Raw genomic sequence first — 24982 nt, 5'->3', positions numbered from 1 at the left:
GTAATAGTGAATATTTCTAATTTTCTGTGAGGTAGTAGAAGACTGTTTTTAATGTCTATGTTAAGACACTGACAAGGAGTGTTGGAGTATGTTGGAGTGTAAGAAAGTTTTATAGAGTTCATGGTCTTGTTTAGACTTTGAGCATCTCTCTTAAAAGTGCATCCACACTGGAAGCAACATGGTGAGACCATAGAAAGTGCAACTTAAAGCGACTACAGTCAAATAACTACAAGCAGCAAAAGTGGGCCCGAGCATTTCTCAGCTTCCAGGTGAACGGCTGAAACAGCTAGCACTTGACATATGGACTGGGAGTAAATACATTGGATGGGTAACTAGGCAACCAGAGCCTGGAATGCAGCTGCAAAGAAATGTGCAATGACCTTAAAAGGTAATCTGAAAGGCATCAATTATCCAGGTGACTTCTGAGTAAGCTGCAATAAAACTAATCAAGGGCAATAAAATCTTTGATTCCATGGTGGAGAAGACAAGCTGATTTTGTACTATAAATGTACCCTTCTCAGTTTAACGAGAGCAGCTGACATTTGTTGCTGCACTAGCGCCTTAAGACTTACATAAATGAGTAGCCATAATACATAGTTTGTATGACAGCTACCTTAAATATTTAAATATTCAAACTTTACCTAAATCACATTACCTAAATTACTCATCACACTTAGCACATCAACCTCAGGAGCACCCCTGCAGGGGATTAGTCAGCATTTTTTTGTCAGCAGTTTTGAAATCAAGATTGCACTTTGTCGGTTTGCATTGTTTTATGTAGTGTATAAAAGATGTCTGTGCAGTGTGAGCAATTTAGTATTTTGTGGAATATATAAAGTGTAATTTCCTAGGTGGGACAGAGAACTAATAAGATGCACTCAATCTTTTAACATTAACTGGACTCCAGGCACAGCTCTGTTTTTGTGCTGTGCACATTTTCAGAATGAGAGGATTTTACTTTTCAAAAGTCCTCCCACACATGCAGTTTTAATGAGACTTTACAGTTCAGTTTTTAAGTGTTACAAACAGGGAAGATTCTTTGAAATTCAATGCTTTTTTACTTTTTTCATTTTGATAATTCTTGTATGAGCTTTTACCGTTAAAGGCTTTTTGATGCTTTATTACCTGCTTACATACTAACTTAAAAAAACATATTCTTTGTTTTTCTCTGTGTAAATAACTCAAAATCGTAGTCAGATCTTCCAACCTCTTTTTTTATCTCTCACTAAACGGGAGAGCTAAACAAGTATGTTAATTATGATAGGTGCTGAAAACAGCTGAAATTTGATCATTTCGTTCCAGTAATTGGACTGCCTCATAGTTTATGTAAGATTTAAGTGATCGCATTCCTGCTTTCATTTCCTGCACCCTCAAACCTGTTTTTAGTGACTGCTATAAAGGCAAGAGCAGTAACTAAAAGTTTTAATAAATTGAGAATGATCCGTTTTTTGTTTCCAGAGTTCATTTCCATGAACTCAACTTTCCACGAACTTTATCAGCAACTATTGCAAAGCTACTGTAGCTATCAATGAAAGCCACGTGACTGTGTACCTCTTTTTTTTTTTTTTTATCTTTTTTCAGCCTGTCAACTTTAGATTTGAGTGAGCAATGAGCATGTCATCCAACACAGGCAAAGGTCAGGACACGCCAGGAGGGGATTCATCTGAAGGGTAGATGAGGGCACTTTGGTAGGAAGGGCCAGGATTCACCCAGTAGGGTGTACACTCCACTGCACATGCAAATAATCTAAATATAATCTAAAAGAAATTGGGAACATCAGAAAACAAACTCATACATGAGATACATTCAAGAAGAAAGTGTGATAAAGAAAGAAACACAGTCACGCGCATTAAAAAATGCATGACATTAACAATTTCCTCCTCACGAGAACACTGCGTACTCTCCGAGATCATTTTTAAAGTAAGAGTTATGCAAACACAAAATCTCAACCCAAGGCAATGTAAAGAGCCCGCTACTCGTGACTCATCCAAGTAAGCAAAAGCCTTGGTTTCTATCTTATAAAAATAGTGACTGTATGATATAACAAGCACAGGGCTGATGAGAAGGACTGTGGTGACACAAAATGTCCCTGGGCTCAAGGCAGCAGAGGTAGAGTGACCTTGGTCTCAGATCTGGTATGACGCGAGCGGTTGCTATTTCATACCACTTGATCTTGAGTCCGAGGTATGAAAGAGAAACTTTTTCTTTAGTCTGAATCACAGAAATGAAAAATCAATTGGCAGCAATTACAGGAGTGCTCTAAACCCTATACTGACCCTTGATGTAGCTCCTCAGTTTATCTACTGTTTGAGCTTCTTAAGCTAGATTTATTCTAGCAAACAAAATTTGAGCACCAGGTGAGCTGGGCTTTAGTCAAAGCCTAAGCATGTCTCTCAATTGACCATATTAGGGATATCTACCCACTTACGTCCACTGACATCATTCAGACCCAAGAGTAGCAAAATACTTTCCCAAGACAAGAGTTGGGACCTCTTTGCTCACAGTGGTAACTTGTACGTACACTTATTGCAATTATTGAAAGTTAAAGTGTTTACTATGCGCATCCACCATTGTAACAGTACACACACTAACTGGCCATTTCATTAGGTTTGTTCAACTGACTTCTAACAAAAATTTCTCATGGCAGGAACTCTTTGCAATTAGGCATGCAGACTTCTTGTTCTTCTTTCAGCTACTGCCTTTGGGGGTTGGCACAGCAAATCATCTGCTTCTTTCTCACCCTGTCATGTTTGATTTGGCCAAGTTCTTTTGAGCAGGACACCCTCCATGACACAACCCTCCCCATTAATCTGGGCTTGGGACCCAGCCATGGGTCCACAGTTTTCAGGCCCCTCTTCTGTTGAACCAGCTTCCAGTTTGGATTCGGGAGACAGACACTATCTCTACTTTCAAGATTAGGCTTAAAACTTTCCTTTTTGCTAAAGCATATAGTTAGGGCTGGACCAGGTGACTCTGAATCTTCCCTTAGTTATTCTGCAACAGACGTAGGCTGCCGGGGGACTCCCATGATGCATTGAGTTTTTCCTTTCCAGTTACCTTTCTCACTCACTATGTGTTAATAGACCTCTCTGCATTGAATCATACCTGTTATTAATCTCTGTCTCTCTTCCACAGCATGTCTTTATCCTGTCTTCCTTCTCTCACCCCAACTGGTCGCAGCAGATGGCCGCCCCTCCCTGAGCCTGGTTCTGCCGGAGGTTTCTTCCTGTTAAAAGGAAGTTTTTCCTTCCCACTGTCGCCAAAGTGCTTGCTCATAGGGGGTTATATGACTGTTGGGTTTTCTCTGAATCTATTATTATATGATCTACTGTAGAATATAAAGTGCCTTGAGGCGACTGTTGTTGTGATTTGGCGCTATATCAATAAAATTGAATTGAATTGAATTGAATTGAATTGAATTGGTGGGGGGGCAGCACGGTGGCACGGTGGTTAGCACTGTTGCCGCACAGCAAGAAGGTCCTGAGTTCAATTCCACCATCAGGTCTTTCTGTGTGGAGTTTGCATGTTCTCCCCGTGTTTACGTGGGTTCCCTCCGGGTACTCCGGCTTCCTCCCACCGTCCAAAGACATGCAGCTTGTGGGGGTAGGTTAATTGGATAATACAAATTGTCACTAGGTGTGAATGTCCGAATGAGTGTGAGAGCGAATGGTTGTTTGTCCCTGTGTGTTGGCCCTGCGACAGACTGGCGACCTGTCCAGGGTGTACCCCGCCTCTCGCCCTATGACAGCTGGGATAGGCTCCAGCGCCCCCCGCGACCCTGAAAAGGATAAGCGGAAGCGAATGGATGGATGGATGGGTGGGCCACAGTGGCTTGTGGAATTAATAAGACATGGTTAAGATAACCTGATTAAGTTCAAGCTGAGCATCAGAATAGGAAATAAAGACAATTTTGATTGCGGTATTGTTGCTGGTGTCAGACAGGCTGGCCTGAGTATTACAGAAACTGCTGATCTATTGGGATTTTCCTCCATCTCTAGGGCTTACAGAGCATAGTCCAAAAAAGAGAAAGTATCCAGTAAGTGTCAGCTCTCTGCAGAAAAATGTCTTACTGATGCCAGTTGTCAGAGGAGAATGGATGTCATTGAGCTGATAGGAAGGCAACAGTAACTCAAATGCTGTAACCACTCATTAGAACCAGGTAAGCAGAAGAGCATCTGTGAACGCACAACATGTGAAGCAAGTCCACTTCTTTATGCCTAGTTTACTCATCTTCTGATCACTGCTTCCAACAGGATAATCTGTCATACCACAAAACTCAAATCATCTCATACTGGTTTCATGAAAATATTTTCTTAGTGGTTCTAGTGTATATTAGTTTACACATTCAACTAACAAGAAAAAATATCCCCAGCTTGATTGCATGAGGAGTCACAAATTCCTTGTTTGTTCCTTCAGGAACACCATCTGGTATCAAAATGTGCATATTTTTAATTTTAGTTAAATTTTCTGCCTCCCAAAAGCACTCCTTAGAAGAAGCAACATATTCTATATTACATTTGATTTGTTCTCAATGTAGAAATATAGATTAATGTAGTTTTCGATATTGAAAAATAAAAATCAAAAAATCATTATCACTAAGAGGATTGCTATGAATATCTATTTAGCAACACACACAGATGTCAACCTGCTGTTCCATGAAGCTGGCCATTATTTTATATCCGTAGACACACACAGAGAAACACACACACACATACAGAGAGACACACAATGTACCTCGTGCTTTGCTGCAAAATCAATGGGGAAATTCAACAGAGCACTGAGGTGTGCCAGAAACCTCTTAGCCTGCTGGCTGGTTTCTATTTACTGTTCATTTACTGTGTTTGAGTGTGTGTGTGTTTGCACATCAGTTCTTCTGACTCTTCAGAGTACACAGGTTTGATGAGGGGAAGAGGTCAAAATGCTCCTCAGAAACATCTGTCAGTGGTTACACAAACACACACATACTCTTCACGCTTATTTCACACATCATCTGCCTCCTGAAAAAGAGTAAAGACAACTCTATCAGTGACTCAGAAGATCTGAGGAGTGTGCGTTGTGTGTTTGCCAGAATGAGCGCGTTTTCGGCAGTTGAGCCGTCACAGGTGGCGTAGCCAGATTGTGCGCAGACACACTTGTAATCCACCATGTGGGGTCCTGGATGATAGTAAATCCACTGTATGTTTGTATGCGTGTCTGTCACAGTCTGAGTGTGTGACTTCCTCTGTGACTCACCGATCGCTGCACCCACTGTGGCGAGCATGTGACAAACAAAAACGCACACGTGCTCACAGAAAATTTGGGAACAAAGGCTTGAAGGAAAGCCTGACTTGATTTCTTTGGACACTGTCAGCAGTGTCAGTTTCTTTCAACTCTATCCACATTATATAAGCAACTCTTTACTTCTTTACCACGGTCAAGAGTCAGCTACATGACTGTGTGTTATGTAAGCAATTATGCACAGAAGACCTTGTGCAAGAATAAAGGCAAAGGTTAAAAAAACAAAAAGTGAAGTATGTCGGCGTGTCATCTGCTGACTCCATTATTTTCTATATTATGATGTTTACCATAGGAAATTATTACAGGCAAATACAGAAGCTGTGCACAAACTGAAATATGCAATTTTAAAGTGTTTATTTAGTTTAAAAGACAATTAGCAGGTCTGTAAACTGCAGAATATACAATACCATCGAATCAAGATAATATTTTACCCATTCAGCCTGTTATTTCTTGGTGAGATGGGGGTGGTATTTTTTATTTTTTTGTTCCAACCATCTGCTAGTAGTTGACACTGTTGCTTTACCGACATAATTTTCAGTTTACTCAGAAACGATCGACTTGTTTATAACATGCTTGTTGACACCTTTTTGTTTCTACTTCTCTCATGGAAGAAGTTTGCCTTCAGGGATTTGACCGACAAAGTTGATGCAGGAAGTAGTTTGTGGTAGATGCATGGGTTGGACACATGACTTTTATCCAGGAGACTGGACATCCAGGAGATCTTGTGCTTAAGAAAATTTTTCGAGACTTAGCTGACCACTTATTTTCAGTTTTTATTTTCTTTTTCATTCTTAGCTGTCACTTGTAACAAGGCCACTTGGTTATGTTTAGAAAAGGTCAGACAAGGATTAGCAAAAGATCAGACATTCACGGATGGACACAGACCATTTTGCAAAGTTGAACACTTGTTGCTACCAAAGGGCAACCCCTAAAGCTTAAAAATGAAGTCAGCACAGATGTGACAGTACCTACAGGGCCTCTAGATGCCATATGATACATGTTTCAAAAGGGGCTCTATCTCCATACAAGGTCAAAATGTTCAAAACCACTTAAAAGCATGTTATTTTCCTCTTCTGATAGTAATAACTCAGCTACCAGGATAACGGTCTGTACTGTGTGGCTCAAAAAATCCAAGAAGAAGAGAAATTATTATATTTCTAAAGTCTGTTACTTAATACTAATTAGCTGGTATGTGTGTCTGTGGATCACACCTGTATGAATGCATTGATGCTAATATAAGTGAGCACTCTTCTTTCATCCGTAACTTCTGAACACTAAAGCTTAAAAATAAGAAGTCCCAAATCAGTGGGTGAGGTCATGTCACATGATTTATTATCTTGTGTTTTTGTCCACTTGTGCAGTTTCAGAATGGCTAAAAAGTTGGTTAAAAGATTAAGAAAACAACAGCGGAGCTTGCTTTAAAAAAAAAAGCATGAATGGGAAGCACAAACAATGGCTGCAGTGGGCAGTTTTCATTGTTTTTAACACTCTTTTTTACTATGTGGCAGCTAAAGAAAAACAGAAACAGAGCAAACCATAAACAAAATAAAAAAGAGCACCCGACACTGCCCTCAGGTTCAAGTGCACAGCTACAAGATGTGCACATGCATCTGTAAAATTTAGTACTGCACCTGCAGTTTCTTACCGCAAAAACAAGTTGGACATGGTTCATGATGTCCCTGGTCATAATTCTGACTTCTAAACACTGACAGAGAATTAACAGAAAAATAAAAGATAACAGATGTGCACACTTTCAAAGGGTCAGTATGCCCAGGTTTATTTTCTCTCATGGTTTTCTAGTGGTATTTAGCCATTTTATTTTTAATTGACTAAGATTTGAAGTACAAATCTCTCAGATTCTTCACAATTGCCTTTGCCTTCAGCTGAATAAAAGGTCAGTGGAGCTTCATACAAAAAGAAGCAAAATATGCAGCAGCAATTTATCTTTACAAGTGTCTGTCACTGTGACGACCTGTCCTTGATATGCTGAATAATCCACACTGTTCACTGTCAGCAGCTTTTATTGGGACCAATTCCTTACAGGAGGAAGATCCAGTTCACAGTACTCTCTCCATCTGGTGTTTTTTCTACACCATATGGGTAGTGTGAATTGTGAAGTGCAGGAAAATTAGTATTTTTTTTAAACACAGCTGCTCATTAAATTGTGGCACATCACACTCCAGCCAATGGATTCTGTCAGTATGTTGACAGGTTTCCACTTACGCATGTCAAATCAAATTTGTTTATGTTTTAGTAATAACAATATTGTTTATGATGGTAATTACTTGTCAGAGCAAACTATTATGTGAATAAGAAAATCCATAGGACAAAGTGTAATTCATGCTGTAATAACTATTATTTATGTGCAATCCAAGACTGTAAAGTGAAGATTAGGCATAAGAAACAAAAACTGCATTTCCTCTAGTATCTGTGAAGGTTCTCAGTCATCCAGGTCATTGTAGTCAGCTTGGAAAGAAAAGCTTCTGAACTTCTTTAAGTTGCTTGAAGACGTTTCACCTCTCATCCAAGAAGCTTCTTCAGTTCTAAGGTCAAATGGTGGAGAGGCCAAGATTTAAGTCCTAGGGGAGTGTCCCCCAAGAGGGTCATGAACTCCCTGATGATCCTCTACCTAATCACACGAGCCAAGGTATGAAAACGGGTGTAGGTCACAATCAGCCAAGGTTTCGGGTGAAACCTAGCCACACCCTATCATGTGATTTACTGAGGTCAAATGGCCCAGGATGTGAGTGGGCGTTAAGGCGTCTGGGAAAGGATCTCAAAACTGGATTATAGATGGCAGACAGTTGGTGTCGTAAGCCACCATCTCTGTTCAAGGATGGCTGTTCGCAGCGGACATAGATGGCTTCTTTCACTCCTCTTTCAAACCATCTGTTTTCTCTGTCCAAAAGTAGTTAAAGGTGCAATGTCTTCAAGCAACTTAAAGAAGTCCAGATGCTTTTCTTCCCAAGCTCCTTAGATTTCCTCTAGTGGCCACTTGAGGTTGGTTCAAAAAGCAAGTCAATCGCCATAGACCCCCCCTTTAAAAATGCCCAATTTTAGAACACTAAGAGGCATATTTGAAACCTTGTATGGTCTCTATAGGTTTCTCCCTTCATAAAAACTCTGACTGGTTTTCAGTCCAGATGAACAGAATCAACTTTTGAAGATTTACTTACCTGGATGATTGAGAATGCATTAAGACGTCTGACTGGGTCTTTCCTTATAAATCATTTGTTTGAATACTAGTGAGGCTTAAAATTAGGAACATGGCCATTTTGATTGACAAGTGTGCTTACACATGAATACTGTAGCTGTCATAGCCAAAAACTGTTCTTTAGTAAGCATTTTTTAGTAAACTATCTGGCTAATATGGCTTTCTGTGTTGTGCAGACTATCCAAGACAATCCATTTGTGGTTCACTTTTGTTGAGTGAAATAAAGTACTTTTTATCTGCACCAGTTAGCAGGTATCTGTCTGTGCACAGTATGCATATAGTTTATTTATGCAGCTTGCTTACCAAGTAAATTGTAGCACTCCAACATTTTTTCCAAATGTGGTCACTTCTTTTTCTTCAAAAAACAACATGGTTGTGGCCAAAATGCTACCAGTGAGGCTTCAAAATAGGTGATTTCATGCTGGCTAGAAATTTACAAAAATCGACCAAGTTTTAAGAAGTTTTATAATATGAAGAAAAATAGGCCTGTCCCGATCTGATGTGCATGCTTATTTTGCACATCAAAGTGGCAGTGGTATGTTTACCCCACTATTAATAATGACACAAATACAATACCTTGTCTTTAAAGCTTGTGTCAGAGCCAAAACTTTCATAAGACTTTGTCCAACCAGGGAGACTGCAGAATAAGATGAAGGAAAGCCAAGACTTTCATCTTAGATAAGATGGAAAAACATAACCCCACTCAAATGGTGGCAGTGTCATTGCAGGACTGGCACATCGGCCATCACTGAATTACTAATAAGGCCGTGTCTGAATCAGACACCAACACTATCAGAGGAGAAGAGGATCAAAGCACCATGTAAGCTTCAGGGATTTAAAGGGTCTAAGGCATAAAATGTCTCAACTGAGAACACCCCCCCCCCAAAAAAAAGGTAACAGAAAATAACAGCAGAGATTAAACCTCTTTAGTTTGAGCAGTCTTGGTCTCGCTGATACAGTTTGTAAATCATCACTGTTATGCACAAGATGCAGCTGGTTAGACTAAGATATTAACAGACTTTGTTGAGCAGTAAATTGATGATCATTAGTGGTGTAATTACCATACTGGATGCAAAACAATTCATCTACACAGAAGCGTCAAGCTGGCAGGCTTTCTTACTGCCAATATCACAATAATGGTGCAATCTATAAGGAACCTTACTACCAAGACCTCTTGTTACATCCCAGCTCTCAACATAGTAACTTACAGTGCATCAATATTTCAGAACGGCATTACTTCAGGTCTGGTGGCAGAGGTAGGAAATGCCAAAGCACAAGCCCCATGGGCAAACAATTGAGTTCAGGACACAGTCAAGCATTAATCTCACTTCTAGGAGTGGAAAAATGCACTGTGGCCCACAAAAACAATCTATGTTTAGTTGTCAAACCTGCCCATAAAGGTTACAACGGTGGATTTCTAATGCTTAATGCATTCAGTATTTTTGCTTTCTTTTAAATGGAAAAGCTCCAATACCATTTCTATTTTCCGCTACAGTGATGTTTTATTAAGTCAATCACATGCATCATGGTCAAAATAACTATTTAGAAATATTCATATGGCAGCTAGTTTGATTAGCCAGAAGAAAGCTGTCTGGTTAGAAAAGCTAGTCTAGTCTCTGTTTACTTTTAGTCTCTTTTAGAAGAGCTTTTAGCTATGTTTCGTCTCGACAAACTGATAAAGGAACTCATCAAATCAGCAGCAACCTCATCTGTCTGCTGTGTGGTGCTGAGCAGGGACAATGGATTTATCAGCAACTCCCACTAAAGACCACTGCCTAACATAGCTCAAAATCGAACTATAATTGAAGGAGCCTCTGTCCCTGTGCCAGTTCTTCACTCTTCACTATCAACCTCATCCTCACACTTGATCTGTATGTTACTGTGCGTGAGCTTTCACATATTTGGTGGTTTTCAGTTGCTGTCCACACAGGGAAATATCATCAAGTTTCTGACACCTTTCTAACAGCACATCAGTGACTAGCTCTTGGTTATCATAAACTGTGTGCAAACATATTGCCACCAAACGTAACATTTCTTTTTGGGATGGCATCTTTAATAACTATAAACTAACTTGTCTTTTAGTTGTATGGCTGTGGTTCAGGTGACAGATAAGGTTGTGTACTAATTGGAAGATAATGGTTTAATCCCTGGCTCCCTGAGTCTGGGTCAAACTACCCTTGGGCAATATACTGAACCCTGATACATGATGCATTTATCCAAGCAAATGAGGGCATATAAAAAGTGCTTAGGTTAATGAGGCTTGGAGTAAAAAAGTGCTTTAATTGCTGAAATGGAGTAGAACAGCACTGCAGAAAAACAGTCGATGGATCTTAGTATTTTAATAAAGCAACCAACTACAGAGAAATTAAGAGTTAAGAATGCCTGGTTTGGCTAGCAGTAGTCCTCTCTGTTCCTCAGGCAGATCAGTTTTCTTTGTTACTCCAAGAGACAAGCTGCAAGCCGCAGATGGTGTGTTCAGCACAGGCATATTTTAAATAGTCTGCATGATAAAGGTTGATAAAAGTAAGATAAATGCACAAAAACAAAGAAATGAAAGATCTAAAAAGATCCAAAGTTGAAAAGAAAGCTGGGTTATACTCTCAGGGTTTAAAAAACTCACTTTAAAAAAAACCTCCTTCAACATAACATTAACTCTTTTGTTTTAAAATAAGACCAATATTTGTCTTTTTTTTATTTCTGGACTCTACTAGAGCAGTAGAATTCTAAATAATCTTTATCTATTTTATACAGAGTCTTGTTGCCAAGGCATCCTCTGAAACAAGTTTTATCTTGTCTGCCTATCAGACAACTTTCTTCTGATTTACTGCTCCTCAAAACCACAAGGTCTGAACAACAGATGGGGCTTCCATGCTCGCAGCCAGAGATTTAGATGACCATGTTAGGGATATCCCCTCTCATTATGATGGGAGCCAAGAGTAAAAAAAACTGTCAGAAATCAAGGAACCTCCTTATTTGAAACCCTGGCCATGTTTAATACGAGCATCCACTATTTAAATAGTGGATGAAAATAGTGGGGCCATTTTAACATCAAGAAAGGAATTAAGTATTAAATAGTATTTATAGATTCATCTCAGTATTGGATAAAAAAAAATCATGTATCAGAATTATTTCTTTGCTTGTTTGCCTTTGGTGGCCTTTTCGATGTACCTGTTCTCACCAAGAGAGCATAAAGACCTCTTCTGTCATTTTCTCTCTTATATACATATCCAAGCGCTCTCTCTGTGATACATCATGTCCTTCTCCTCCCACTCATGCAGCAAACCAGTAAAGCATACTGTAAATTAATGAGCGCCAGCAAAGAAAAATAATATCAATCCTCCCACAGATAGTGACACCCACATATCATCAAAAGGAGAAGAAACTTCCCTTCCCCCGTCCTCCCCGCTGACATGTCTCAGTGAGGAAAGTGACAGGAGATGCATGTATGCAGGATTTTTACATGGCACTTAATAAGCTTCCCGCTACATGACACACACAAATATGCAGCACACATTCGCAGGGCATGCCCTAAGAGTGATGAAACGTATGCTGACACACGTGCACGTTCTGCACTCTCACATGTACTCACACGCCTTCCCTGATGATTAGAAACTGGGTCAAGGACAACTTTCTGTGAGGGCAAGGAGAAAAAGAAAATCTGTAATGACAGCTCAGGCTACCGCATAGAAAAGTGCCCGCAGTAAGAAGAGTATGTATGATTTATAATCCTAGGCACAGTCAGAGATGTGTAAATGAATTGTCACAAACTTGACCACTGTGAGGACAGAACACAGATAAGTTCTTCCACTGTGCATTTACAGAACCTGGTCAAAATGTGCCTGATGGGAACAACTGCTGTTTGCAGCTGTGTTTGTGCTTCACTAAACAGAAGACTCTGTAGGTGAGCCTGGGGTGAGCTTGTTCTCTTGGCCTCAGTTAATGTTGTTTTCATGACTTAAGCAGAAGGTGTCCTTAGGCAGGTTACAGCATTAGTGAGGGATCACTTCCAACTTGTCACTTTTCAATTATGCTACACCAAACCACTCTTTTTCCAAACCTAACAAGATAGTTTGTAGTGTCAAAACATAAAAAAGTCACCAAAGCCACAGGACACCTTGCACATAGCAGGAAGATACAGGCAGTACCTGCCCAGCATGAGGAGATAATAGTGAGCCTGAAGAACAAATATAACACTGCATTCTGCAGTGGAAAGTCAGAGACTGACATTATTTTCAGCTTCTACGGTGCCTCCAGGTTTGATTTGCTGCTTTTCAAAACCAGCAAATATTCACCAACAGACCTGTACTCGTTGCAATAATAGCTTAATTATACACCCAATTCCAAAAATTCATCCACCCATTCTCTTCTGCTTATCCAATTCAGGGTCATGGAATTGGATAAGCAGGTGCTGGTGGTGCTGGAGCCTATCCCAGTCTATCACATGTAGAGAGACAACCACTTGCACTCAAATTCACACCTATGGGCAATTTAGAATCATCAATTAACCTAACCCCACTAACTGCATGTCTCTGAAATGTGGGAGGAAGCCGGAGTACCCAGAGAGAACCCACACAAACACAGGGAGAACATGCAAACTCCATACAGAAAAAGCCCAGACAGATGTTGGAAGCAAACTCAGGACCTTCTTGCTATGATTCAACAGTGCTAACCACTGCACCACCATGCTGCCCTAATTCCAAAAATGCCATTTTCTAATCATCAGGGGAGATGTGTTAATAGAAGCACGATGCAATGATTTAAAAATCTAATTTTATTCACAATAAAATATCAAAAGTTTAAACTGAAGCATTTTACTAGTTCTCAAAAAAGTTGGGCCAGGGACGACAAAAGAGGGACAGAGAGGCAGTAATTCTCAAAAGTTGTCATTATCCTGGGTCTTTGACCCAGTGTTTGAGTGTTCCTTTGGATTTGTCATTTACTTCTTTGAAAGCATAAGTTAATTATGTTCTAGTGTCTGAACATATTATTTTCAGGTGCCGCTGAGTTTGTATTTATAGTTCTGGATTTCTGGTTCATGTCTGTCCTAGTCTCATCTCTGCATTTTGTTATTTCTTCAGTATGGTCACGTCTCCATATCTGTTTCTGTCCCAGTATCAAGCCCATGTGTCTTAGTTTGTTTCTCAGTGTGTGTTACTTCCTGCTTTACTTTGAGAATCTCCTGTCTCGTGTGTATTCTGTTCAGTTTTGCTTCCCTTGTCTCATTTGTCTGGATTAGTGTCAGCTGTGTTCCCACCTGTGGCCTCTTCCCTCGTTATCCTGCTTGTGTATATATTGTCTGCATTTCCTTCTGTCCTCCCTTGCAATATGGTATCCTTGTGTCAATGGTTTGAGTCTCCTAGTATTGTTTTTTGTATTATTTTGTACTTCAGTTTAATAAAACCACCTATTATTTTATTCCCTACGTTCCGAGCACTGTGTTTGGGTCTTACCTGCACCAGGCATACCATCCCAAATTTTTGGGAACTGGGTTTGTATATAGTTTAGATAAATAGTTTCACAACCCAGCTCTTAACATAAAATGGAGACCAAAACTAGAAATTTAAAAAGCACGAGTCTCTAATTTAAATGACTAAATTGATTAAAATAAAATGTACAGATTGGAGCAGCAAGGAGATTATGATGGTGAGAGGTGGTGGTCCTCTCCAAACCAACCCAGGCACGCCTTCATCCACATCTTATTAACAGCTTTTAGCCAAACATAAAAATCGTTCATCCAAGCAACTTTAATTCCACAGCAATACAGCAGCTAAGTCTGAAGTAGGAAAGGACAAACACATACAGCTGCAGAGACTCCTTTATTTAGAGATGGTGGCTAAATTAATTTTGCATGCATTCCCGTCTGATGAGCACTCAACAGAGCAAGCCCTTTTCATTTGTTTGATAAATAACCAAAAGATATTCGTAGTCTGGTCAATGCTTCACCTCCCAGTAGTTGCAGTAAATAGCTCCACAACGGTTTCTTTATTCATTGTTCTTCAGTGTACTTTTCTCAACCAATCAGTGCACTTTGAAGCAAAGCTCAGACCTTAGACCTCTCTCTCCAGCAAACAAAGTAATCATCCACTCAGTTCGGATCAAGAAAATGCACCACAGAACCGGGAACAAATACACAACCAGCTTCTGCTGTGTTACAGTCGCTCTCAAAGTTATTGTGATTCAGAACATCAAGCAGCACATCCTCCCATCTCCAAAATATCATCTCACCCTGCAATACTCTCAATAGCACTTATGACACCAGAGAGCTCGGCTAGCAATACAGCCGGCCCTGTTAACTCCACCCGCCCGCTAATAATACTCATCCTCGGAGGACCGAAGAGGAGAAAAGTGGAGTGGGGTGGAGTGGAGGTAAGAGCACCAGCCCTTACTGTTTGTCTGTGCTGGAGTTCCCTTCTCACTGCAGCTGGCTTCTGCTGCAGTAAGTGAGGAGAGAGGGAGGGTAAAGGTGAGCTGGTGGGAAGTAAGAGGTGGAGGTGTAAGGAAGACGTGCTGATGGTGTGTGTAAATACCCACTGTGTGCCAAAACACACCTATTCAGCAGTATTTTCTGCACAGACAGTAATCAGGTCTAATGTGCTCAGGTCCTCTTTTATGGAGGCTTCTTGTCTATTGTTTCATTAGAAGTGTTTGCTGAGCTGTGTGATCTAGGACAGGGCATGAGAGAGGCGATTAATAACTCTGAGCATGAAGGAGCTGTCTTTGGGGCCAACTGCAAAAACTGTGCCACTTCCGTAACAGGGAGGGGAGGAAGCAGTCGGAGCAGTAGCAAATAAGGACAGCGATCTGTTAGCTGGGTTGTGCACATGTGTTTGTGGATCCATCTGGAAATACACTGTATTAATGGAGTTTGTCCCTGTTCATACTTTTTTGTGTTTCTTTTTGTGTATCTGGTCTCTTTTTGGATGATAATCATGCTGCAAAGTGTTATTTTATGCCAGTTTAAAGATAATATCAATATTGTAACTGCGAAAATAAAAATAGTATGTGGCTTTTTCCGCCTAAAAGCAAGTGTAAATTGTTCTTTTAGGCATTAAATCTTGGTCAGTCCTACAAATTGAGAACCATCTCAAAATGTGTGATGGCCTCCGTCTTAGGTAATCTGTGGAGAGATGTGAATGACAACTCTGTCTCCCCAGATGTCCATGAACTACTCATGCCAACACCATAGTAATCTGATTTGGCACACCTGGTCTAGGATAAAAATCCTTCAGCTGAAATCTCAGCTTCATCTATGTGATCGTACACTCTGGTCTAGATTATGTTACTCCACAGTTGGCAGCCTCACCATACCACTGATGAACATACTTCACATTTCATTTGCTTTCTTGTTTATTTTCTTTTTTACTGGTTACAGTAAATGCTCATATTAGCCACCAACTCTCATGCCTTTCCATTTCTGGTTTGGCCTTAGAGCTGGGTCATGACTGACCGAAGCCAACTGCTGTACAATGGGATTAATAGGAGGTGGAATAGCTCCCCTAGCTCAACACAGCCATAATGCTTTCGGGGATGAGAACAGGATGTCTTCTGCTGCTGTTTATTCAGGGAGTTATGCTGGGGGGCAAAACTTGAGCTCCATATTTTTTGGCCAGTATTTGTTTATATTTTGGCCAACCATTTATGGCCAACCATTTAAGGATGCTAAATCATCTTTTAGTTTGTAATCCTTGTCTGCAATGTACCCCTTGTTGTACAACAACCTTAATTGGATTATTTTGATAAAAACATAAAAATCACGCCATGTTCTGGAGCTTTTTTTATGATCTTTAAGGAAATTTGCGGGCCAGCATATACAAATGTAAATAACGATTTTTTTAACATTTGTATGTATGATCAGATTAGGATAAAAAGGATCATCCATTTCCTGATAATCTGATTAAATCTTTAACTAATATTAAAAAAAATTGCTTTGGAAGATTAAAATTATCTCCTTTTTACCACTAACCCCCCTGTACAGAGCTTTAATCACAGTTTAAGACTTTTAATTTAAAAAAATCTGCTTGATCCTCACCTTTTGAGAAGACGGTAGTTCTCGCAGTGACATCCAGGTCCAAGGATGGGCTGAAGGGAAAGGCCCACAGCTGTGATAGTCGGTTGAAAAACATCAGGGGCAGCAGGAGGAGTAGGAAGGGCTTGACTGATCCCATGATTAACCTACAGACCTGGGTCCAAGCAGAGACTTGCTTGTGCTCACTGTTTATTGTATGCAAAAAATAAATAAATAAATAATGAAATAAATGTGCAAAGCGTGTATCTTCAGGCCCAGCAGCAACCAGGCGCAGACTCTTTGATTATCCTCCAGCTGAGAACACACTGAGTCTGTGCAGAGAAAGAGAAAAACAATGTGTATTACTAAAAGAGATGTGATCCTGAATACCAAACTAGATGCGGCTGTCAAAAGGTGGTGATGGATTTCACTCATTTATGAACAAAACAAACGTTTGCAGGACAAGGACTCCACCACCCAAGTGGATATGTTGCGCTGGACTAATTGAAAGATTAAAAGGATGTCAAAGTGCCAGAAATGTACTTGTTATGCGGCAAATCAACCCAGCTATTGACTGGCCCTTCTTTAGTGGGCAATAAAATAGTATTAAAATTAGAGATGGACCGATCCGATATTACGTATCGGTCCGATACTGACCTAAATTACTGGATCGGATATCGGAGAAAAATAAAAAATGTAATCCGATCCATTAAATATCACGAAAGCACCTCACAAAACTTGCAACACGCCGTAACTCACCTCAGAACGTTAGCAGTCGGAGCAGTATGCATCACGTGATAGAGCAGCTGTGGCATGCCGGACCTGTCGGTGGTCTGGATAGCATGTGGAGCTTCGCTAGCAACCTGGCATTTCATCTCTGACAAAGTTATCCCCGAGAGAAGTAAAGCAAGTGTGTAAGTCCATCTCTGAATGTTTGTAAAGCATTCCCACGTTAAGCTTAACAAGCGACTGCCTCTCGCTCTCCGGCTGCTACTTCAATCATGAAACTGCTTAAATGATCAGCTGATCGGCTTTTCTGTCGCGAGTCCGTGTCTCTTGTTTGTTTTTGGCCCACTTTGCACCAGAAAGAGGAAACCAGCGGCTGAACAACAGCAGCACGTTTAAGCTTGATAAGCTGTTGTTAGAATTTATTTAATATTTCTTTCTACACCAGGATCTTTTTCTACGTAGCTGACGCTGGTAACTGTGCAGGGGCGGATCTAGCAAAGTTTAGCCAGGGGGGCCGATAGGGCATGAACAGGGAAAAGGGGGCACAAAGACATACTTTTCTTTCTTATTCTCATTTAAAATGTCGAGCTTTTAATAAATAATTATCTGACACCCAAAGTTTTAATTTGATGTAAAATGAATAGAAGTCAATTACTGTATATAGTGACTATTAAGTCTAATATATACCCTAGTAAGCTATAGTACTTTTTACTTTGGGAAGGTACCATCTGTGCAGTCTGCAATTTTGTTGAAGAAAGATGTTGAATCTATTTAATATTTCTTGAAAAATAATTGATTTCTGTGTATTTTTTTCACACTGCATCAAATTAAGGTTGATTACGTCGATTAAGCATCATGAGGTGGCGCGTGAGGGGTGGTTCCTTATTTTTTATTTCTTTCTTTTTGTTGTTGCTGGGAGTTGGAACCCTATTAGTTAGGTTGCTTAATATTTACGCTAAGTACTCTTTAAAATACCAGAATAGGGAGGATGGTGTAGGTCTAAGTTTATTAGATTGATCAGTATTGCTGAACTATGAAATATTTTTTTTGTATACAGGTATAACAGAATAGCTTTAGTGTAGTTGTTGTTTTAAACTTGAGTATGAACTTGCAGACTTGCAAAATGCAGCAAGATATTTAAAAAACAGTTTTGTTGATTAAAAAACACTATATCGGATTCATATCGGTATCGGCAGATATCCAAATTTATGATATCGGTATCGGTATCGGACATAAAAAAGTGGTATCGTGCCATCTCTAATTAAAATAAATCTCATTCCTGCGATGTCTGAAAAGTACATTTAAATCAGTGTGGTGCATTTACGAGTGTAGTATGGAAAGTAGAAAAATTATAATCACAAAATATTTTGCAGGATTTTACAACACAAAGATTATTTGGGTGGACAATCCAGGTACAGTAAGAGCTGCCCAACTATATTTGCCACTAATTTCAGGTATTTAAATGTATCTGTACAAGATAAATCACTTCAATCCCACATAATTCAGCTGGTTCTCCAGAAACGATCTTGTCCCGTGATCAGTCGGACTTCTAATCCTCCATTTTTACTGTTCTCAAGATCTGCTGTGGAGAATGGGATTCGTGTGCTGCTATGCTGTGCTCACTGAGGCTGCAGGGTAGAACAAGGACTATGATCACCATCATTACTCCAAGATTGTAGAGCTGCAGTGTGTCCAACTCCACAGAGAGACACTCTGCTTGGAATCCAATCCACTAGCTGAATATTGCTACATTTTTTGCACACACTACCTACGATAGATAAAATCTAATTCTGTAGCAAATACATGTGTGTTTGTGTGTGTGAGAGAGAGAGTAAATATATTTAATTACTTTATAGTTAAGGTGTAGATAGATGGTAATAGGAAACTACTAGGAGGTCATGAAACATGATGCTGAACCTGATGCCTACCAGGAACCACATGAATGATGTGTGATATTTCAAAACGTCATCAATGAACTTTAATGAAGAGGCGGTGTGCATAAACTTTCTCACTTGACAGCATGAGCATGAAATTACTTGCTGACATGCATCACTGCTCTCTGATTACAACCAATTAGCCAAAGAGAAGGACTAAGGTGCTGTTACGTAGCAGACCATTTAAAGAAAAGTTTGGAGAGTTAAATAATGCGCCTGCGTGATGTGATCTTGCAACACACATCTCTTAATTAGCTGGGTGCAGCATGATGGATAATCTAGAGATTAGGCCTTGTGCCATCAGCGCAATCTTCGCCTGGCTGCCCGTTCCCTGGCACTGTCACCGATCAAAGGGTCTACGCTGTGAATCACACTCTGCTGCGCAGTGACACTGGAGAATTCCCAGCTTTAATCTCCACGGCTGCCGCTGCTGCAAATCACTCCCAGCATGAAGCACAATGAGGTTGATGACCTTTCAGTTATAAGTTAGGGTGCTAATCCCTGGAACCAAACTGTAAAATGATAAAGCAGGAGATGAGATGGTGAAAAATTATGATGCATTTGTTTATCCAGATATGTGTACTCAGTATTGATGGTTTGGATTTAAGAAATAAAACTTAATGTCAAACAAACATCCCAAACACACCTACAAGATGTTAGGCTCAAGTGAGGAGCTCTACATATTTTCAAAGCTGTAGGCCTATGTTTTTTTTTATCAAGATTATGTTTTTAAGTAGGAGATAAATCATTAAACTGTAGTTTCATACCATATCTAATGATAGCAACTGAGCAAACCGATGTTGACTGGCCTCCAGGAAAACTTGGTACGTAAATCTTAAATTAAAATTACTTTGTTTTCAAGGTTAAGAGAACACATGCTCAAATGGTGAGACCAGGAATATGTTCATCTGCATGAAATAGACTTCAGGTATGAAAATGAATTCTTTTAACACCTTTGTAATATCTCAGTTTAAAAAAGTGAAGACTGAACAATGCTGAAATGACTTTAAAAAAGCATTAAAACCATGTTGTAGTAATTGTTGCATCAAATTGCCACACATGATGCAGTAAACTCTTAGTCAAACAAAAACAAAAAATTTAAAGGCATAATTTTCATCTGTCACTATTTACTGTCCAGTGCTGATACCGCTAAAGTTTCGGTATCAGCACTTAAAACAGCCAATAATTTAAAATGTAAAAACTAAAGAAGAGATGCAAAGAAACACCCTTCAACCATGTTGTAAGTGTTGATGTTGCATAGTTTTTCAACCAGAGGGTTCTTTGCAACTTCCTGCTTGGCAACATGTGTTTGGAACTCCACAAGCACATGAACCTGCTGATCAGATCAGCTGATCTGAGCAGAGTGGAGCCAACGCTTTGCTGACATCACAACTGCAGCCTTCCAAAACCTCCTCTGGCATTAATGCAGCACAAAAACTGAATGCCAGAAGCTTCATGGCATGAGCAGCTCCTGTAGGTGTAATGCATAAGTGGCCTACTTTATTCTCCAAAGTCTATTTGCTTCTGATACTAGTCTTTGTATTTATCTATGGTTTCTGTCAACTGTTGCTGTGCTTCATACATTCTGTAAAAGGCAGTCTAAATCAGAAGTTGGCTTTATATGATGACAGCCGTAAGAGATTTTAGCACTGTGCTCTTAGAATTTGTCAAATTCACATCCTTGTTTGAAAAAAAAGAAGTAGAACCAAAACAAAAAGCTTTTTTCCCAGTCCACACTACTTCTTTTAAAATTGTCATTACCCAAAATGAATAACACTCCATTGAGAGATTATAGTCAAAATTTTTGCATTTTTAAACTTTTACACTCAGCTAATGCTGACATCATTTGTGACATTTGTTTTTATCAGTCTTCACAGCTCCCACTAGAAAACTTTTTCACGCACACTTTCGTGCTCACAAAAGCCTGTAAGCACACTTTGATGTACAAAATCGGCGCGGTTCCCCTTCGATATTGCAAGCGAGGGGAGAGCAACAGCGCAACATGTGTCTTGTTTGATAGCTGCTCCAAATGCCAAGAACCTCCAGAATCATGCTCTGACAAAACTGCAGATGAAGGCATAGTGAGAAGCTCTTTGTCCTGTTTTTGTCAACTGCTGTCCTCGTGTAACACACAGCAAACGCACCATTGTCTCAACACATCTGCATTGGCGTGTTTGTGTGTCCTGCCCACAATGGTGTTGACACCAATGTGTTCCCACTTATGAAAGCCTGATAACTCCAAGAGGGAAAGGTAAACACATCTGCCTTGGCAGTGACACGAGCAATGTGACATGAAGACAAGAGGAACTGCACAAAAGAGCAGGCGGTGACAAAAACACCTTGTACTCAGTTTATTGATCCAAAGAGCGGGACAGGTCTGATGGGAAATTTTAACCCAGTTTCTATAACCACAGGTCTCTTGCAGCTGGTGCCCATCAAAAAGATTAAGTCGTCACTCCAGAGTATGAAATATATAAAGAATGATGCAGCTGTTTTCCATTGAGACTAATATGCAAAACACCTAGCCTGACATTTCTGCAGAAAGATCAATAAAACAGGTGAGCTATTTTTGGTTTTCCTTTCAACTGATGCCACTTGAAATGCCAAACACACTCTCATTCCTTTGATAGCTGCAGTGATTTTAATGGGCTTATATATTATGTGCTATATGCTATATTTAAATATTATATTTATACTTCTTTTTTTTTTTATCTCAAAGCATTGAGTGCCTGGCATACAGAGGAGCCATAAATGAGATTACTGAAGTTCACCCTGTGGTGTTCACTGTGATGTGGATACAAATATAAATAATTTGCCTCTGTTTACACTGCAAATCTATAGAAGTAAGAACTTTTTATGTTCAGGTCATGCAATCACACTCACAAATAAGAATATGAAATTACTTCTTGAAGCTCTAAATAGAAAGTGATTTTAAACATCTAACAATTACTTTTTTCTGGCTTGTACTACTTGATCTACCACTACATGGAGTTTGATAACAGATATTTCACAAGATGAAGCATTAGTTCAGGGCTTTCAAGATTTTAATGAAATAACACCAGTTTTAATGTGAACGGCAGATCAATTATCAGGGGGGGAAATCACATTTTGTCATACAGGGAAATTACCTTTCAACTAATAAAACTGTTTGATTTATTCTAACTTATTTCCAACCACTATCACAGAAAAAACACCTTGTTATGAAGCTTACAGCTTATGTACAGTATTTTCTGTTTATTTATATCAAGTTTAAGGTGTAAATTGAACTGCTTGGAAAATTTCAGTCTACTAAATATGAAAAGATTCCTTTAATATCCATTATAAAGACTTATCTTCTCTCTATACTTGTCATCTGTACCCACTGGAAATACTGGGAGAACAGGATGCCTCTGAAAATGATAGCTCTTACTACTATTGTAGAATAAGTAATGAATCACTTTACCCATTCTGAATTTTCCAACTCTGGAAAATCTGTCTTATCTTATCTTATCTTATCTTATCTTATCTTATCTTATCTTGCATCACAGCAGGAAAGAAAGTCGACCTGAGTAATCTACAGCTGATCTACTGGGATTTTCCCACACAACCATAACTAGGATTTACAGAGAATGGTCCAAAAATAGAAATAAAAGAAAGAAAGAGTGAGGGGCCATTCTCTGGGTGAAACTGGCCTTGTTGATACCAGAACTAAGATACCAGAGTTAAGAGGAGAATGGCCAGACTGTTTCAAGTTGATAGGATGACAACGGTAACTCAAAAATAACCACTTGTTACAATAAAATTACACAGAAGAACATCTCTGAATGCATAACCTGTTGAATCTTGACACAAACAGGCTACAACAGCAGAACACCAGATGCCATTCCTGTCAGCTAAGAACAGGAAACTGAGGCTACAAATTAAATGGATTCAACAAAATTAGACAATAGAAGACTGGAAAAATGTTGCCTGGTCAAATGAGTCTCAATATCTTCGGCATTAAATTGATGGTGGGGTCAGAGTTTGACGTACACACCATGAAAAGACTGATCAATCCTGCCTTGTATAAGCAGTTCAGGCTGTTGGTGGTGTAATTCTAGGTGCCTATGCGATATTTCATTTACAAAATTTGGGCCCTTAATATCAGCAAACACCACAGCCTACCTGAGTATTGTTGCTGACCATGTCCATCCCATTATGACAACAGTGCACCCATCTTCTAATGGATCCTCACAGCAGGATAAAGTGCTATGTCACAAAGTTCAAGCTGGTTTCTTGAGCAAGACAATGAGTCTAATTTACTGAAATGGCCTCCACAGTCACCAGATCTCACCTTTGGAGTGTGGTGAAATGAAGGACTCGCTTCACGGATGCGCAGCCAAGAAATCTGCAGCAACTCTGTGATGCCGTCATATTAATATGAACCAAAGTCTCTGAGGAGTGTTGCCAGCTCACTGTGGAATGTGTGCCACAAAGAATTAAGGGGGTCCAACCCATTACTACCAAGGTGTGACTAATAAAGTGTCAGCTGAGTCCATATTGATACATTTATTGTGAAATTGTTGTACTGCATGTAAGAAACATGACCAACTCATAAAGTATGCAGATTGATACAGACTGAACTACAGGAAATACAAAAAATTAAATGCTATCAGTTAACTGTATCTTCTTTTTTTGTCTGTTTTTGTCTAATTTTATTCAGAAGTTTTCTCAAAATACATACAGGGTTGGAGGATGGGTCAGTAGCCCATCCCTCAACAAAAAAATCCATTTAGTAACTGTACAAAAGCATACAACAAAGATAGAATTATACAAATATTACTTAACATACTTGCATTATTGACATAACAATTTCATGGTTTGCATATGAGGGTTGTGTCAATACTAGTACTGTGCTACACCTCTAGTACTCTAGCCTACTTACTGTATAACACAGCCATATTATATGTTAGCACTCTGAAACAGTCCCTTGTGTCTAAGAAGTTTTATTACTCAGATTTGGCTACTAATATTTAGAGCGTGTACTTTTACCCACATATGTAGGATTTCAATTTGTAATAGAATATGAAGTATTTTAGATATTGAGTATTTTTAATCACTCAAGAAATCTGGCTGCTTCTTACGCCAAAGCAACCTGCCATCTGTGAGATTATTTATGACTTAATAACGTATCTATAAAGCATGAATAAATGACAAAGATTACAAAGTAATCATTAATAAAAGCCACTAGTTACAGCTTTTACAGCGAGACTCGGCGACAAGTGCCAAAAAGCTTATTTAAGGAATGTATTCAATGAATCTCTCAAGTTTAATGTGCTTTAGAAACCACTGCTCAGCTTTATGTCTACCCATTTAAATTGATGCTTCCTCCAACAGTAAAACACCGCAACGAGGCTTTACAAGATATTAAATCACAGCAGATGTTCTAATTTCAACTTGAAACAATAAGTGACTGTACTCAATGTCCTCAGAAGCACGCGGTGACACTAAAACGCACCTAATATGCATTTATGCCATAGTTAACGTCCACAAATGTGGCTGTAATAACTTAATGAGTGTTAATGTAAACAGTCAATGAACGTGAGGACATCTACCCATGTGCACCTGTCCGACCTGGACTGCAGCACTGAGAGCCGAAAACAGCACCGCACGCGGTTTGGTCACCTTCACCTGAGCAGCCTCTTTACATCAGCAAATAGAGAGCAAGGAAAAGTGGAAGAAACACGGAGAAGCAGTCCGGAATGAAACATAACAGCAGTGAGGACTCACCTGCTTGTTTTCCTGTAGCTCTGCTCCTAAATCCTTTGAACCGACCTCTCCGCGGTGAAACACAGAGCTTCTCTG

At 39.5% G+C, this 24982-nt stretch overlaps 1 protein-coding gene across 1 annotated transcript in view; it reads right to left on the bottom strand.

Annotated features, from left to right (window-relative positions):
* Positions 1 to 24982, bottom strand: part of sema4gb (sema domain, immunoglobulin domain (Ig), transmembrane domain (TM) and short cytoplasmic domain, (semaphorin) 4Gb) — a 57656-nt gene extending 32674 nt beyond the window's left edge. Inside the window, exons 1-2 of the mRNA XM_085466783.1 lie at positions 24908 to 24982; positions 16521 to 16828 (exon numbers count right to left, since the gene is read on the bottom strand). Of these exons, the coding sequence (XP_085322909.1) occupies positions 16521 to 16656 (136 nt within the window). The 5' untranslated portion in view covers positions 16657 to 16828; positions 24908 to 24982. The remainder of the gene's footprint in view (positions 1 to 16520; positions 16829 to 24907) is intronic.

This window comes from Copadichromis virginalis, linkage group LG8, assembly GCF_057382275.1.
Source record: "Copadichromis virginalis isolate Kocher_CV1m ecotype Utaka linkage group LG8, C_Virginalis_male_GT1.1, whole genome shotgun sequence".
Classification (NCBI taxonomy): Eukaryota; Metazoa; Chordata; class Actinopteri; order Cichliformes; family Cichlidae; genus Copadichromis; species Copadichromis virginalis.
Note: the sequence above shows the minus strand (reverse complement) of the source record. Positions and strands in the feature narration are given on the sequence as shown.